This window comes from Littorina saxatilis, linkage group LG2 (genome assembly GCF_037325665.1).
Source record: "Littorina saxatilis isolate snail1 linkage group LG2, US_GU_Lsax_2.0, whole genome shotgun sequence".
NCBI lineage: Eukaryota > Metazoa > Mollusca > Gastropoda > Littorinimorpha > Littorinidae > Littorina > Littorina saxatilis.
Window position 1 is genome coordinate 101,786,746 of NC_090246.1, and position 15,374 is coordinate 101,802,119.

Sequence of the window (15,374 nt, forward strand, 5' to 3'; positions counted from 1 at the left end):
TGTGTCGTTTCTGAAGAAGCTGTCAATGGTAATAACATACTTTGTGTGTTTGTTTATTTGTTTGTTTGTTGACGACGTTTGGCTTAGAAAATTCTTTCAATGTACAGATTTGACAGAACAAAATATGCTCCAAAAATCATGGCATGCGCGTTCCTGCCTTGACGTCACAAAGTGGCACATCTGGCATTATTATTGTTTGTAATGGTATTGTATTAAGGTCACCTTACATGAGAGGGACTTCTATTTTCGGAAAGCCCATTTAGATAACAAGGTCAGAAAAGGAGTTCCATGTTGAGAAGTATGACTGTTCACTAGAAATAGCAATCATGAGCGCACGCATACCTTCCTGTTGCAGAATTTCTGAATGCCATGTTATTTATTCTCTAAAAGAATGTACACACACACACACACACTCACACACCGCACACACACACACACACACACACACACACACACACACACACACACACACACACACACACACATTTTGAATTTTGCCAGAGAAAAAGCCGCCCTAGGGCGTGCGTATTGTTAAAAAAAAAATGTATACCCACCACAACAAAAACACAGACAATAGCAACAACACTAATTTATTTCAAAGGACAGATGACCATTTCTCTGTTTTTGAAAATTGTTGTGTTTTTTTATTTAAATATTAATTAAGCTTTTGCTTTGGTGAGTGGGTTTACGGATAGACTCCGCAATTAGGGTGTTTAGCCCCATACAATCGTTATTTTGCAACGGCTATTTCCTCTAGTTTCAAAGCTTGTTTACCAAAGACACAGTCATCACTTTAAATTGCAGTCCTCTTGCAGTAAATGTTCCAACAAAAACAAAAACAAAAAATACTTGACTTGTTCAAGCGAACGGGTGTCTGTACTGTATGTTAAATCCTTTGGTATTTGTAATCAGAAACCAATATGGTTTACGCGAGGCGGATGGTGCCTTTAATTTCGCTTCTCTGCGTAATGGTACCTGCTTTATCTTGTTCTCTGTGTCCCGGATCCTGCTTTCCAGGGCATTTTGGGTGTGTATGAAAAGAATTCCAAATGTGCAGTGTGGACTATTGGCCTGAGATGAGTGTGTTTCAGTTCGTTTCTCTTACAGTACCGTGGAACCCCCCTTTTAAGACCTCAAAAAAACTGAAAAAAATCAGGTCTTAAAAAGGAGGGAGACTTAAAATGGAGGTAATTGTATGAGCAAAAAGTCTGAGAAAACAAGGTCTGAAAAAGGAGGGAGTCTTAAAATGGGGAGTCTTAAAATGGGGGTTCCACTGTAACTATCATCTGCTTTATCTTGCTTCTCCCTTGTCCGGTGTAATAGGTCATTTGAGTCCACACCCCTACTCCAACCCCACCTCTAACACGGCAAAATGTTTATCCTGAAAAAATACTGCTTTGCTATGATAACAACAGAAATGTTTGAAACATTTATATATCGGTGGTTAGTTCTGAGCTTTTGTTCAAGGTTGCCAAGGACCGAGTGTGTATGCGTGCATGCTTCGAAAATCCTGTTTTTCTTAGTTATTTAGCAGGGACATTGAATTTCCACTGCACAAATTTGAAGATCAAAATCTGTCTGTTTTACACACGTCCCTCCAACATAAACGACACTAACTTGTAATGTCACTTTGGTCTCAACCTAAAACGTGTTTGATTACTTCAGAAAGGAATTTGAAGTCATTTCTTCAAAGTGAGAACACACACACACACACACACACACACACACACACACACACACACACACGCACGCACACACACACAGAGCCTTCAAACCAAGCAATGCACACAACAAATAACCCCAACGAACGGAAGAGCAAAATATTTGTGCAAAAGCAGAACACACAAAACGAACAATTTCTTTCCGCTAAAAAGCACGAGCTGCACCTTAAAGGAGCGCATAAATCTCTAACTTACCTCTTCCATCAATCAGATTATCAAACAAAACTGATTGATCCCAGAAGCAAACATTTCGGTTTTATTGAATGACATGTGACCATTACAAAAAAAAAGTGAAAGGTCGAATGTGTATGTGTTAGTGTGTTTGTGCGCGGGTGCATATTATAGAGACGGGCATGCAGTCAGGCATATCAACAAAACTTTCATTTATAAGTTACCCCCCTTTTACTATTTTTTTTTAACTGAAGTAAGATATTAAACAGTTTATTGGCACACCTTCTATGCACACTGACAGACAGACACATTAACACACACACACACACATTCTCAACCCTAAGCCAGTGATTTTGGACACTACACTCAAACTAAAAGACAGCGAGTCGTCTGATAGAATGAGAATATTGCTTTCATAACTCCCTCACAACTAAGTTGTCAGGAACGTGTGGATGGCATGAGCACGGTAGGCACATGATGCTGGTTTGCTCTGACACACACACACACTCTCTGGAGCACACACGATCGGGGTACACAGATACACACTCTCATATGCTCTCAGTTTCTCTCCCTCCCTCTCTCAAACACACATACTCTCTCTCTCTCTCAAATAACCCAAATGAAAGAGCAAAACATTTATTTGAACAACAAGCAGAACATACTAAAACAAACAATTACTTTACAATAATGAGCACAAGTTGTGCATCTCAAAGGAACATTAAAATCTATGTACAGTGGAGTCCAGCTATAACGAACCTGGGTATAACGAAATCCCGCTTTTAACGAACTGCCATTGATTTCCCGGCAGACAGCCTTCTATTTCTTACTGGTTACTTTCCGGCTACAACGAACCTTTTGAACTCATTTGCATAACGAACCCCTCTTATAACAAACACGTTTTCATCGCCCCAGAGCCGTTTTGTCTCTAAAAGTCACAAGGCTACAACAAACTGATGTCAATAATTGTCTCCAAAGACAAAAATACACAAAAATACACAAACACAAGTGCACATCGCGTGATGAGCGAACTCTGAACAAACTAACAGCGGGAGGTGCACAGATCGAACCAAAACCGAAAGTTGTGGTGACATCATGACATTTTGTGGTCTGTCTTGCTAAAAACAATGGCTGACGAACATGGTTTCGAAATCTGGAACTGTTTTTTTGTTTTCTCCGATCCGTGACCGAGTGACGCGATATAAAACCACGCGTTCATTTGAATCAATACTCTCCTCAGGCAGTGAAGTCTCCTAAATTGCTCAACACTGTGGACAGTCCGGAGTGCAGTTATGTCCCGTGAATGAGCGAGTCAAAGTTTTATCGTGAAAACTGACGCTTTTCGTGCACCTCCCGCTGTTAGTTTGCTAGAGTTCTCTATGGATTATATTATGAAGCTGTTGAAAACATGCCGAGATTGTACTCTCCAAGGAAAGATCGATGGGACGATCATTTGAAGGTGAGTGGGAAAACTTGTCTTGAGGCCATTTAGGGTTGAAAACTCTACAGCGAATTACTGATATAACGAACTAAAATAAATCTCCCTTGAGATTCGTTGTACCCGGACTCCACTGTACTCATCTGTACCATCAATCAGATCAGCAAACAGACAATGATTGATCGCAAAAGCAAACACTTTAGTTTATGGAATGGTGATATGCGACCATTACTAAAATGAGAACTAGGGCATAAAACGTTCTTAGACCAGGGAAAGCTATTCAGAGATTGATTTGATTTTAATCTGAAGGGTTCCCACGAAAGCGGCGTATTGCTGCCTGAATGCCAGGTTAAAAACGGTCATACACGTAAAAACCCACTCATGCCAAAACATGAGTGAACGTGGGAGTTTCAGCCCATGAACGAAGAAGAAAAAAAAGATAATCTGCAGGGTCTGCATTTGCAATCTAAAAAGAACAGTTATTTGACTTGTCATTTCTTTGTTTACTCAACAAAAACAAACAGAAAGTAATGAGCACAAAAAATAAAAAAGTTCACATTTTCTGCGGCTTTCAGCGTCACGTTACTCTCCCTCTTGCACACACATCACAATCTCCTGCATGCCAATCATTTTAGAAAATTAACGTCGTTTTGTTATTTCAATACAGTATGAACACACCAACAGGCTCATGAGTCATACAAGACTTGAGGGCAGGTTAGACAGCAAGACATAGGTTTGCTGCTGACAAGAAATGCTATGGAAGTGCCAAAGGTATGTATACTATTACAAAAAGGACGTTAGTTAACAGCTTTAGTTGTTGCCTTCTGTTATTTTCTCACTTATCAATTTTTGTAATGCTCTCGTTCTTTTCATGAGTCTGAACCTCGGGTAAGACAGATACACTACGATATTCTTTCATTTTGACCAAGCTACATACCAGCCATACCAGCCAGTCACATGCTTCCCTTCACTCAATACAAACGTTTTAACGATATAACAGATCTCTCTACAACAAACACTCGCCTGAAAAGAACACCCTAAGTAAAATTTGTCACCATAAAAACCTTCCAAAATAGACAGGGAACAATAAACAAACAATAAAAAAATCAAAAAAAGTCAAGCTTTCAACCAGTCTCAAGCGCTGCCAGTCTCAAGCGCTGCCAGTCTCAAGCGCTGCCAGTCTCAAGCGCTGCCAGTCTCAAGCACTGCCAGTCTCAAGCGCTGCCAGTCACAAAAAGCGACGGAAGAATTGACAAGCACCGATCAGTCACAACACTATCAGTAATGACTGTCGTATTCGTCCCTGTATCGGGGGGCCGGAGCTGCTCGCCTGCCCTCTTCTTCGTAACCCCCGCGACCCCTTGGGTAACCTGAAGGAGGCTGCCTGGCGTCACGTTCCTCATAGCCATATGCCTCCTCTCTTCTTGCGCCCCATTCTTCTGGATAACCAGGTCTGTGGGCAATAAAAAAAATATGTAAGCAACGTTCTAAACTTTAATACCTGTTGGCGAATTCTGCTCTGGCAAAAAGAAAGACTACATTACACAACAAAAATATGTAAGGGACTATTTTTAATCTTAACTCCCATTTTTGAATTCGGGTCTGGAGAAAGAAAGAAACAAGTGGCGTAAGGCGAAATAACAACATTTAGTCAAGCTGTCGAACTCACAGAATGAAACTGAACGCACTGCTTTTTTCACCAAGATCTCATACTCGTAGTTTCGTCAGTCCACCGCTCGTGGCAAAGGCAGTGAAATCGACAAGCCATGCAGAATAGTGCGGTAGTGGTCACGCTGAGCAGGATAACACGCTTTTCTGTATGTCTATTCTTTTTAGCTTACTGAGTTTGTTTTTAATCCAAACATATCATATCTATATGTTTTTGGAATCAGGGACCAACAAGGAATAAGATGAAATTGTTTTTAAATCGATTACGGAAAATTAATTTTAATCATAATTTTCCTATTTTTAATTTTCAGAGCTTGTTTGTAATCCAAATATGACATATGCTTATGTTTTTGTAATCAGAAAATGACGAAGAATAAGATGAACTTATTTTTGGATCGTTTAATAAAAAAATAATTTTAATTACAAGTTTCAGATTTTTAATGACCAAACTCATTCATTAGTTTTTAAGCCACCAAGCTGAAATGCAATACCAAAGTCCGGCCTTCGTCGAAGATTGCTTGGCCAAAATTTCAATCATTTTGATTGAAAAATGAGGGTGTGACAGTGCCGCCTCAACTTTTACAGAAAGCCGGATATGACGTCATCAAAGGTATTTATCGAAAAAATGAAAAAAACGTCCGGGGATATCATTCCCAGGAACTCTCATGGCAAATTTCATAAAGATCGGTCCAGTAGTTTTGTCTGAATCGCTCTACACACACACACGCACAGACAGACAGACAGACAGACAGACAGACAGACAGACAGACACACACACACACACACCACGACCCTCGTCTCGATTTCCCCTCTATGTTAAAACATTTAGTCAAAACTTGACTAAATGTAAAAACCACATCACTATTAGTAGTAGTACGGTGGAAAAAAGAAGTGGTGTACACTTTTTTATTTGTTAAACTTTCAGAGGAGTGTTTGCTCTGGCATGTTGGCAGGTTTCACAATCTTCAATCACAGACTTCCTTTTTTTTCAACAAAATCAATCTTGACAGAGATCTTTGAAATAGTGTTTTTATTAAAGCCTGACATCCTCCTGGATGGAATCAAGACAAAAACTTGTATGGAGACGCATTCTTGTCGACATAATGTGATAGCTTGTTACAGTACTCTATCAAACAAAGGGATAGACGTAAACAGAATTGGGTAACGATTTATTCAAAGAATATTGTCCAGAGGCTTTAATAAATTAAGCAATAACAATGCAAGCAAAATATCATTTCCGAGCTCAGTGAAAAAAGCAGCAAATAAGGACTAATTATGGGAATTCCGTTCTTCTGAACTGCTATTTCGCTGTGATGCACGTCATGAGCATACCTTCAAAAGTAACAATGTTAATTGCACTCCATTTCTCACTGTAAAAAAAAAGTAGAATCATTGACCAATAGAAAAAAACGAGTTTGGAATTTTTTTTGCATATTCTTGGGGAATAAATACCTGAAAATGTAACCCTACCCTCTAAATGGTGACATCATGACAGCGAAAAAAAATATACAGAACAAGTCATGTGAAGTGATAATAAAACATTAAGTTGGTTTGAAACTAAAAGATCAACATTGGAATCAGGGACGAGTCATTAACAATGCTAGTGAGATTTGGCTAGCCGAAACCAGAAGACTGAGACGGGTTGCCTCCGCGAAGCATATGAACAAAACGGGCGATTTTTCTCATTTGAGCAGATTTTCACACTAAGCATGACATATATATCTGTTTATACATTGGGATCCAGGAAATCCAAAGGATACAATGCAATAACTTTTGAATCTGTAATCAAAAGTGTCATTGTAATTTGCAATTTTTAGAATGTTATGTACCAAATTTTATAATACATTTCATAACTTGACGAAATTTAAAACAAGTCGCGTAAAGCGATATAAAAACATGTAGTCAATCTATAGGCATCAAATTGAAGGATAAACTAAAAAAAAAAACAGTCCGATCGGCGAGACTAAATTCAGATAGTCTCGGCTAACCATACCCGAAAACCGTCACGGATCACACTCATCTCCGCGAAGCATACTCAACCTGTTTTCTTTAATTCTGAACGCGTTTTTAAAGTAAACATAACATATGTATATATATATTTTAAATCAGGAGAAGATAAGAAGTACAATGCAGTAGTGTTTGAATCTGTAATGAAATATTCGTTTTTGATGACAATTTTAATGAGCGAACTAATTCACTTATTTTCAAGCTACCTGGCTCAAATGCAATATCAAAGTCCCGACTTAATCAAAAATTACTTAACAGGTCCGCCTCAACTATCACAAAAACGGAAATGACGTCATCAAAGACTGTGGCAGAGTACCTTAACGCAGTCCTAGTATATCCACTACTGACTGAACTGTGGCATAGTACCTGGACGCAGTCCCAGTATATCCACTACAGACTGAACTGTGGCATAGTACATGGACGCTGTCCCAGTATATCCACTACAGACTGAACTGTGGCATAGTACATGGACGCTGTCCCAGTATATCCACTACAGACTGAACCTTACTGTCTTGCATTTTCTACAACAACTACTCTGCACACATAAAAAAAAAACCCAACCCCTCTCGCACGCACACATGCAAGTACGCACGCATCAACACTCACGCATCAACACTCACACACACACACACACACACACACACACACACACACACATACGCTAACACAAACGAACACGTGCGCACAACGCTCGCGCGCACGCTTACACACACACACACACACACACGCACGCACGCACGCACGCACACACACACACACACACACACACACACACACACAAACGAACACGTGCGCGCAACGCTCGGCCGCACGCTCACACACACACACACACACAGCTAGATAATACATCATCTGATATGTTTCCTTGTTCATATGCTTTTTTCAAGTCATAAACGTAAACAATGAATGGTTTTACTGGGATTTTGTGCAGCGTTTTGTATTATCTGCGTTGTTGTCGGATTTAAATACTCTCTCAAAAACTGGGTATCTAATCACGACCGATAAGATTTTCCCCTTTTCGATTAAAAAGTACAATGAGATTTAGTCAGAACCATAACATTATTCTTCCAAAAACACTTATGAACATCCATGTAAAAGAAACACAACTCTGTTCATCAAATTATCTCCCCCTTTGCAAGAAACGTATGGCGAAGGCACATTTCGCGCCGCGGTGCAGATGACGCAATTAACTCTCGTGACGAAACGATTGGTTCGTGACATCGCGTCATCAACCGTTCATGAATGGCCCTTGTATGAATGGCCCTTGTATGAATGGCATTCTTTCTGTTGGGATGACGTGTGAACCTCATCATTAGTGACTTGGAAAATCGGTCGGATTTAGGTATCCCCGAAGTCGGTCGGAATTGGATACACTTACCAGGCTACACTCTTCCACACTGACAGGCGCGCACGCACGTACGCACGCACATATGCAACAATAACAATGACAAAAATCAAACTTTTAAAAGCACTTGAAAGTTAATACACAAAGCAACTATTGATTCCCTACGATTATATGATCGTGACTGGCTCTCTTTCCAAGTTGGAACGTTTTCAATCTGCTGTCTGACGTCATCAAAGTGTTGAAAAACGTACGGCAATGTCTATAAAACTCTCACTTGACCACAACATTCACAATGCAGTGCATTCAAGGATTGAAAAAAAACACTGGCGTTGATCAGACACAGTCACTGAATGTTGTTATTTTACAAATGAATCTGCTTAACATTTGGTAAGAAATGACCGTCAAAGTGCCGGGCGGTCGTGAGAATTCAAGGTTTTCAGAGACAGACAGTAAATAACGTGCTCTGAAATAAACACATGCCGAAAAATTCTTTAGTCAGCCAGTTGATCATCTGCCTGACAACGGATAGGAAGTATAAAATTGGTCGCATCATGGCAATTTGCTGTGTATGGCGGTCATAGCAGACGATTTGTCTTCAGGACGGTCGTGAGAAAAAATGAGACAGACACCTTGCCCGAGTGACTAGACAGTAAATAACGTGCTCTGAAATAAACACATGCCGAAAATTCTTTAGTCAGCCAGTTGATCATCTGCCTGACAACGGATAGGAAGTGTAAAATTGGTTGAATCATGACAATTTGCTGTGTATGGCGGTTATAGCAGACGATTTTGTCTGCAGGGCGGTCGTGAGAAAAAATGAGACAGACACCTTGCCCGAGTTACTAGACAGTAAATAACGTGCTCTGAAATGAACACATGCCGAAAAATTCTTTAGTCAGCCAGTTGATTATCTGCCTGACAACGGATAGGAAGTGTAAAATTGGTTGCATCATGACAATTTGCTGTGTATGGCGGTTATAGCGGACGATTTGTCTGCAGGGCGGTCGTGAGAAAAAATGAGACAGACACCTTGCCCGAGTGACAAAATGACCAAGCGCAAGTAGAATAAGCCGTAGTTAGCCTTTCAAAACCCTTTCATATCGTGATTTGATGGAAATTGCTACTTATTAAAAGCATGTTACGTCCAAACCTTTTAACAGCCATTCCAACTGAACAGATTTGTAATTAACGTTTTTGAGACAGACACATTTAGAAAAAAGACCGTTTACTTCACATGCGATTGTATCGACTAAACATAAACACATTCATTGTTTTTTTTAACTAAGTGTGTTCATCTATCTCTGTTCTTTGGTTTCTAATGTACTTTTAACTGGATTTCTTTGTGTGTTTTTGTACTGGTGCCTTTGTCTATTGCAATGTGGCTAAAAAGGGAAATCGTGTCTGTCTCATTTCTCACGACCGACCTACCTTTTTCGCTGGTGGGGAATACAAACTTGACTTAAATTCGATCAAAGTTTATTTTTCATATGTAAATTCCGAAGACATTCGACACAGACCAGTGAAAATTCACGACTCAACAAAACGAAACATTTTATTTGATATCAAAGTTAGGGACATACCCGACTCTGAAGACTGTGAAACCTGTCTGTTGCTATTTAAAGCCCCTGTAAAATGTGCAACTGGTCAGTGCTCTTTTCCCCCAACAGTTTGAAATGTTGCTGTTCAGTGGAAGTGACCCATGTTATCTTTGACCAAACAAGACTTCTCATGGTGTTTTTTTTGTGTGTTTTTTTTTTTTTTTTTTTTTTTGGGGGGGGGGGGGGGGGGGTACACGTTTCCCCAAACACCCTATTTGTTTGCAAAATTTAACCTCATACAAATTTGTAAAGCATAATGTAAGTGTAATGGCAGCTGTTGTTGTATAAGTGTAAAATAACATTTACTCAGAATCGCTCTGTTTCTTACAAAATGGCAGAACACTCTCAACAAGTTCAGAGATTTACATTTAATAAACAGACCCCTTTTTGTCAGATCCAAAGCCAGCAAGTTAATAATTAACTTCAAATCAATCAATCAATCAACCAACCTGCCCCTATCGGCAACAACGATTCGTCTGAGCAATGCCTGCCTCTCCTCTTGGCTCAAGTCAGGCTCCATGCGGGGGCGCTTAGGAGCATGTTTATAGTCGTAAACTGCTTGATCTGCATAAGGGTCCTCCTCGGCTGGGGCTGCTCTCTCTGGCCCAGGCGGAGGATCCAGCAGGTACGGTCTTGGTCGGGCAGGAGGCCTGATTGCGCACAAAAATTCAATTTTGCTACTGAGGAACTAGATGCCGTATATATACAGTGGAATCCAGCTATAACGAACCTGGGTATAAAGAAATCCAATTTAAAAGTAAATTTTCATTTGATTAATATACTTACCCGAATCACATATAGCATTGACAATGTCTGAGATACTAAGGTCTGAAAAGGCTTACCCGTCTAACATTTTTAAGGGGAAGCAACCCCATCATCAAAAGAGCTAAAAATAGCCATGGTAATGAGCGCATACTCTGAGAGTTACCTCCCATTGGTATGTACTACGTCACTACCTCTATCACCACGTGTCCAAGATCATACAGCTTTAAAGAAACTAAAAAACCATAAGCGGGGTAGGTGGGAGGATATAAACTATGTGATTCGGGTAAGTATATTAATCAAATGAAAATTTACTTTTAAAATTTTCGATTAAATTACATATTCTTACTCCGAATCACATATAGCAGATAGCTTCAACAAGGCGGTGGGAAAGAAAATCTAACTCACTCAAAAAATCCTTGCCAGAAACTGGCCCGCTGCCAACAAGTCAGGAAGGGCCCGGTGGGAAAGAAAAATCTAACTCACTCTAACACCCTTGCCAGGAACTGTCCCGCTGCCAACAAGTCAGGAAGGGACCCGAGAATCATCCTGATTGACAGCCATGATGTCTCTCAGGCAAAACTTGCCAAAGACAACTTCAGAGAGCCAGTAAGCTGTGCCCAGCACTTCGTTCAATCCCCCGGACCGTAAAACGGCACAGGAAGAGACCCCAAGCCCTGGATTAAATGAACCCGAGTAGAGGGGAAAGGCAATCTGCCCCCCCCCCCCCCCTTTCTATTGTAAGGAAATGCCAATGCCCGACAAAGCCTGTGAGATAGAGGTCAGCTCAAGAGAAGAGTGACCGATCTTCACACAAAAGAGAGAGAGAGACACCTGAGTACAAGGTACCAGAGTCCAACTCGATGGGAAAAACTCAATAAAGAGCATAAGCGTTCCTAAAGTTCCAAGAACGTGAAGAAACGCTCACCCTCCAAGGAATGCTGTACTGCTTCTCTGCGTTAGAGTCCAAATATAACCAAGGCAAGAATCATAGTACTCCTGGGTAGTGACAGAAAAAACGTCAAAGAAAAAACCTGACTGCGATCTTTGACATCGTCACCCATAAAGCATGCCTGAGAAAGGTGCCGTAAACAGCAGTCTTGCTGCCCTCAAACGAGATGGTCACCAGTTATCCTCTACCCGTCCATGCGAAAGCAGAGAGAGATAGTACGAGGAGGCAGCGACTTACAAATGTACGTAAGCAACCGAAAGTGCGAAAGTCACAGCGATCGAAGCCTGGTGTGACAGGTGACCATGAACAAAAAGCCATAGTGTCCGCGGTGGAAGTTTACATTCACGGCCAAATCAAGAGCCTTCCTGAGTTTGGGCGAAAAACCAGAACGCGTCTGTCTACCTCTGAAAGACTGAGAGCCAGACACGCAGATCAACGGGCAAACGCCGTAGTCATAGTTGCCTGTGGTAGAAGAGTGACTGTAAAAGGAAACCCGACCTAACGGAAATCGTTGTGACTCACCTCATGCTCAGGATGAGGGTGAAGAAAGAAAGAGTAGAAATCCAAGTGACAGGTAAAGGAGGAAATGCAGGAGACTATTGCACAGGCCAAGGCTGAGAGCCGTGACACCTGTAGGACAGCCATTGTTCCCAAGTACCCACCGTACGCAGGTAAACGAAAGAAACGAAAGTTTCAGCTGCCAAAAAAGATGCTGGGCTATGAGCCCACAGCAAAGAAACCGGAACATTAACTAACCCTCTCCCAGAAGGAGAGGACTAGCCAAAACTGAGAGAGGTGGTAAGCCACAAAGGATGACTCCTCAAACCTACATTGCCAAAGACAATGCCCCCTCAGAAAATCTGTATGTTACCTCCGAGGCCAACTCAAGCGCACCTTAAGTTTGGACGAAACACCAGAACAAGTCTGATAACTAGAGAAAGACAGAGTCCGACTCGGCTAAAGACAAACAAGGACCCCATAGGTCAGTCGTTGTTTCTAAGAAACCCTGACGTAACTATGACGTCGGTAAGAGAAACAGCCTCTCCAGCTAGCCGGAAGTGCGACAGAAGCAGCAGCCGGTGGCTGAAACGACTGTTACACTGACTGAGGCCGGAAGTCAGTATACCCGAAGGCCAGCCCTAGATCCGACCAGAAGAGACCTCAGCGGGTGCTCGAGCTGGTGGACCTAATTCGCTGTGTTAAAGACAGACTGATGCATAAGAATGAAAATATGCACCCGTCAGATCGATTGAAGTCTCCTGACCTCACAGTCCCACAATCCATTGGCTGTGTACAGAGACCATCCAATGAGAAAGTGCCCGGGAGGGGACCTCCCGCCATCACTAAAGTGAAGGGCGGAAGGGGAGGTGAGATCGGGAGCACTTCATTGGAGGTGGGGCTTGCCGTTATAGAAGCCCCTCCCCCCTCCCGAAACAGTTCTTTTCTCGAACCACGAAAACCAGGATGAGCTTGCCCATAGGCTGCCGGTTTGGGTTGAGCAGAGGACTGGGCCTGCTTCTGTTGAGTAGGCTTGCTCTGTTTCAACCAGTGTATAGAGAAGTCGGAAAACTGATGTCCTCTGTTCGACTGGATCTCCTTTTGTCTAGCGTCAAGCGCCAAATGATCAAAAGGAGATCCCTCCACCACCGGAGATGCTCTCAAGGTGTTTCTCGTACCTGATCCGTGAACTGTGAGTGCGAGAAGAACAAATCCCTCCGACACCAAAACTGCGTGAGCATAGTGAAGGGAGGATAGTAGCATCTGCTCTTCATTCACCCTAGCAAAGGCTGAACGAAGAGTGAAGACGTCATCAGCATCCTGATCTACACTGAGTGTGAACAGATCGAGCTAATCGGTCATAGACCAAAAGAGTTCTGATGATCGTCTCCGAAAGGATGCAAGTTCCAAAAACTGACGTCCTATCTCCTCTGAAGAGACAAGGGTGTGTTCTGGTGCTGACACAACCGAGTCCCTCATAATCTGTTTTACCAGCAGAGGAAGCAATTCCTGCGTCACCAGTAAAGGTGACCGCGGAAGAGCAAAGGACGAATGCAAGTTTCGACTAGAGTTAGGCAAGTTGAACTTCCAAAACACAGAAGGAACAAAAGTAGAAGCCTGTGTAGCCGTAGCTAGCCAAGGCTGAGCCTGTTCCGGAACTTGCCTTGAGGAACAAGAAGAGGAACAGGGACAGAAGGAACAAAAGTAGAAGCCTGTGTAGCCGTAGCTAGCCAAGGCTGAGCCTGTTCCGGAACTTGCCTTGAGGAACAAGAAGAGGAACAGGGACAGAAGGAATACCACTTCAGGCATGAGATGGCTTCGCCAAAACCTGCGAAAGGTGGTATGCCACAGAAGGGGACTCTTTGAACCGGAAGCAGGAATCCTCCTCCTTCGCGGAACGGAAGTCCGACATCGCCGAAGGGGCAACCAAAGAGGAAGCCGAAACAGCTGATGCACCTTCCGGAAAATAACGGGAAAAAACTTCCGCCGCAGCTTCAAGAGCAACCTAAGCTTTGACGGAAATCCCGAATATGTCTGTTCGCTAGCCACAGACTGAACGTCAGAGTGGTCGAACGAAGGACAAGGACCGAAGTCACAGTCACAAGTGGCGGAAACGATGCACGGGATAACCGGAAACTGGAAACCCGCGTACCAGGACATCATCTTGACTTATACCCTGACTGGCGTGAGAATAAGGAAAAGCCGAGTGAACGTCCGAAGCCGACGGAACTGAATGGACGGAAGCCACCCCACCCGAAGGGTGAAGTGACGACTGCCCAGGCCGAGGTGAACCTGAATGCCCGAAGGCCGGCCGCTGATCCTCCCTCACCAACATCCGTACGGAAAGACCAGGAAGAGGAACAGTGTATCCGGACGAAGCCGGAAATGCAACCGACGAAGCCGCAAAATGCGAAAACGAGGATTGCGTAGACTGAGGCCGGAAGCCATAAAGCCCGGAGGCCAGTCTCAGGTCAACCCCAGCACTGACCACGGAGTGAACAAGTGGTGGGGGACCTATGCTTCCGGTGGAAACCGGAAGCGCAGCAGCCAAAAACGGCTGCCGCCCTTGCTCTGAAACGCCCGTGAACACGTAGAACATCGGGGGAGACAGAGCAGAAGTTTTTGTGTATCCGGACGAAGTCGGAAATGCAACCGACGAAGCCGCACAATGCGGAAACGAGGGCTGCGTAGACTGAGGCCGGAAGCCATAAAGCCCGGAGGCCAGTCTCCGGTCAACCCCAGCACCGACCACGGGGTGTATGTGTGGTGGGGGACTTTGATGTAAAGAATAATCCTACAAAGTTTCAATCACATCCGATGAACTTTGTCAAAGATATAAAATGTCTAATTTTTCCTTTGAAAAAGGTCAAAGGTCAACGAAACCATCGTTAAAGTGTAGAGGTCATTGGAGGTCACGACTAAACAAAATATGAGCCCGATCGCTTTGATAGTTTCCGAGAAAAGTCCAACGTTAAGGTGGTGTTTACGGACGGCCGGCCGGACAGACTAACACTGACCGATTACATAGAGTCACTTTTTCTCAAGTGACTCAATAAAATAATGAGAATAAGAAGGAAATAGAAATGAAAGTTTTACAAAATGCTGCACAGACAGACACAGACACAATTTCTGCACTGCTCATCTTCCGCCGACAGCTTTAACTAGCCACCGCCAAAAAGAGCTGGGAAGTTGCTGTGAAACACATATGGCTGCCTAA

At 42.8% G+C, this 15,374-nt stretch overlaps 1 protein-coding gene across 1 annotated transcript in view; it reads right to left on the reverse strand.

The window, feature by feature from the left end:
• Positions 1-2,514: 2,514 nt before the first annotated feature.
• LOC138960369 (uncharacterized) overlaps positions 2,515-15,374 on the reverse strand; it is a 41,706-nt gene continuing 28,846 nt past the window's right edge. Inside the window, exons 11-12 of the mRNA XM_070332262.1 lie at positions 10,395-10,595; positions 2,515-4,780 (exon numbers count right to left, since the gene is read on the reverse strand). Of these exons, the coding sequence (XP_070188363.1) occupies positions 4,606-4,780; positions 10,395-10,595 (376 nt within the window). The 3' untranslated portion in view covers positions 2,515-4,605. The remainder of the gene's footprint in view (positions 4,781-10,394; positions 10,596-15,374) is intronic.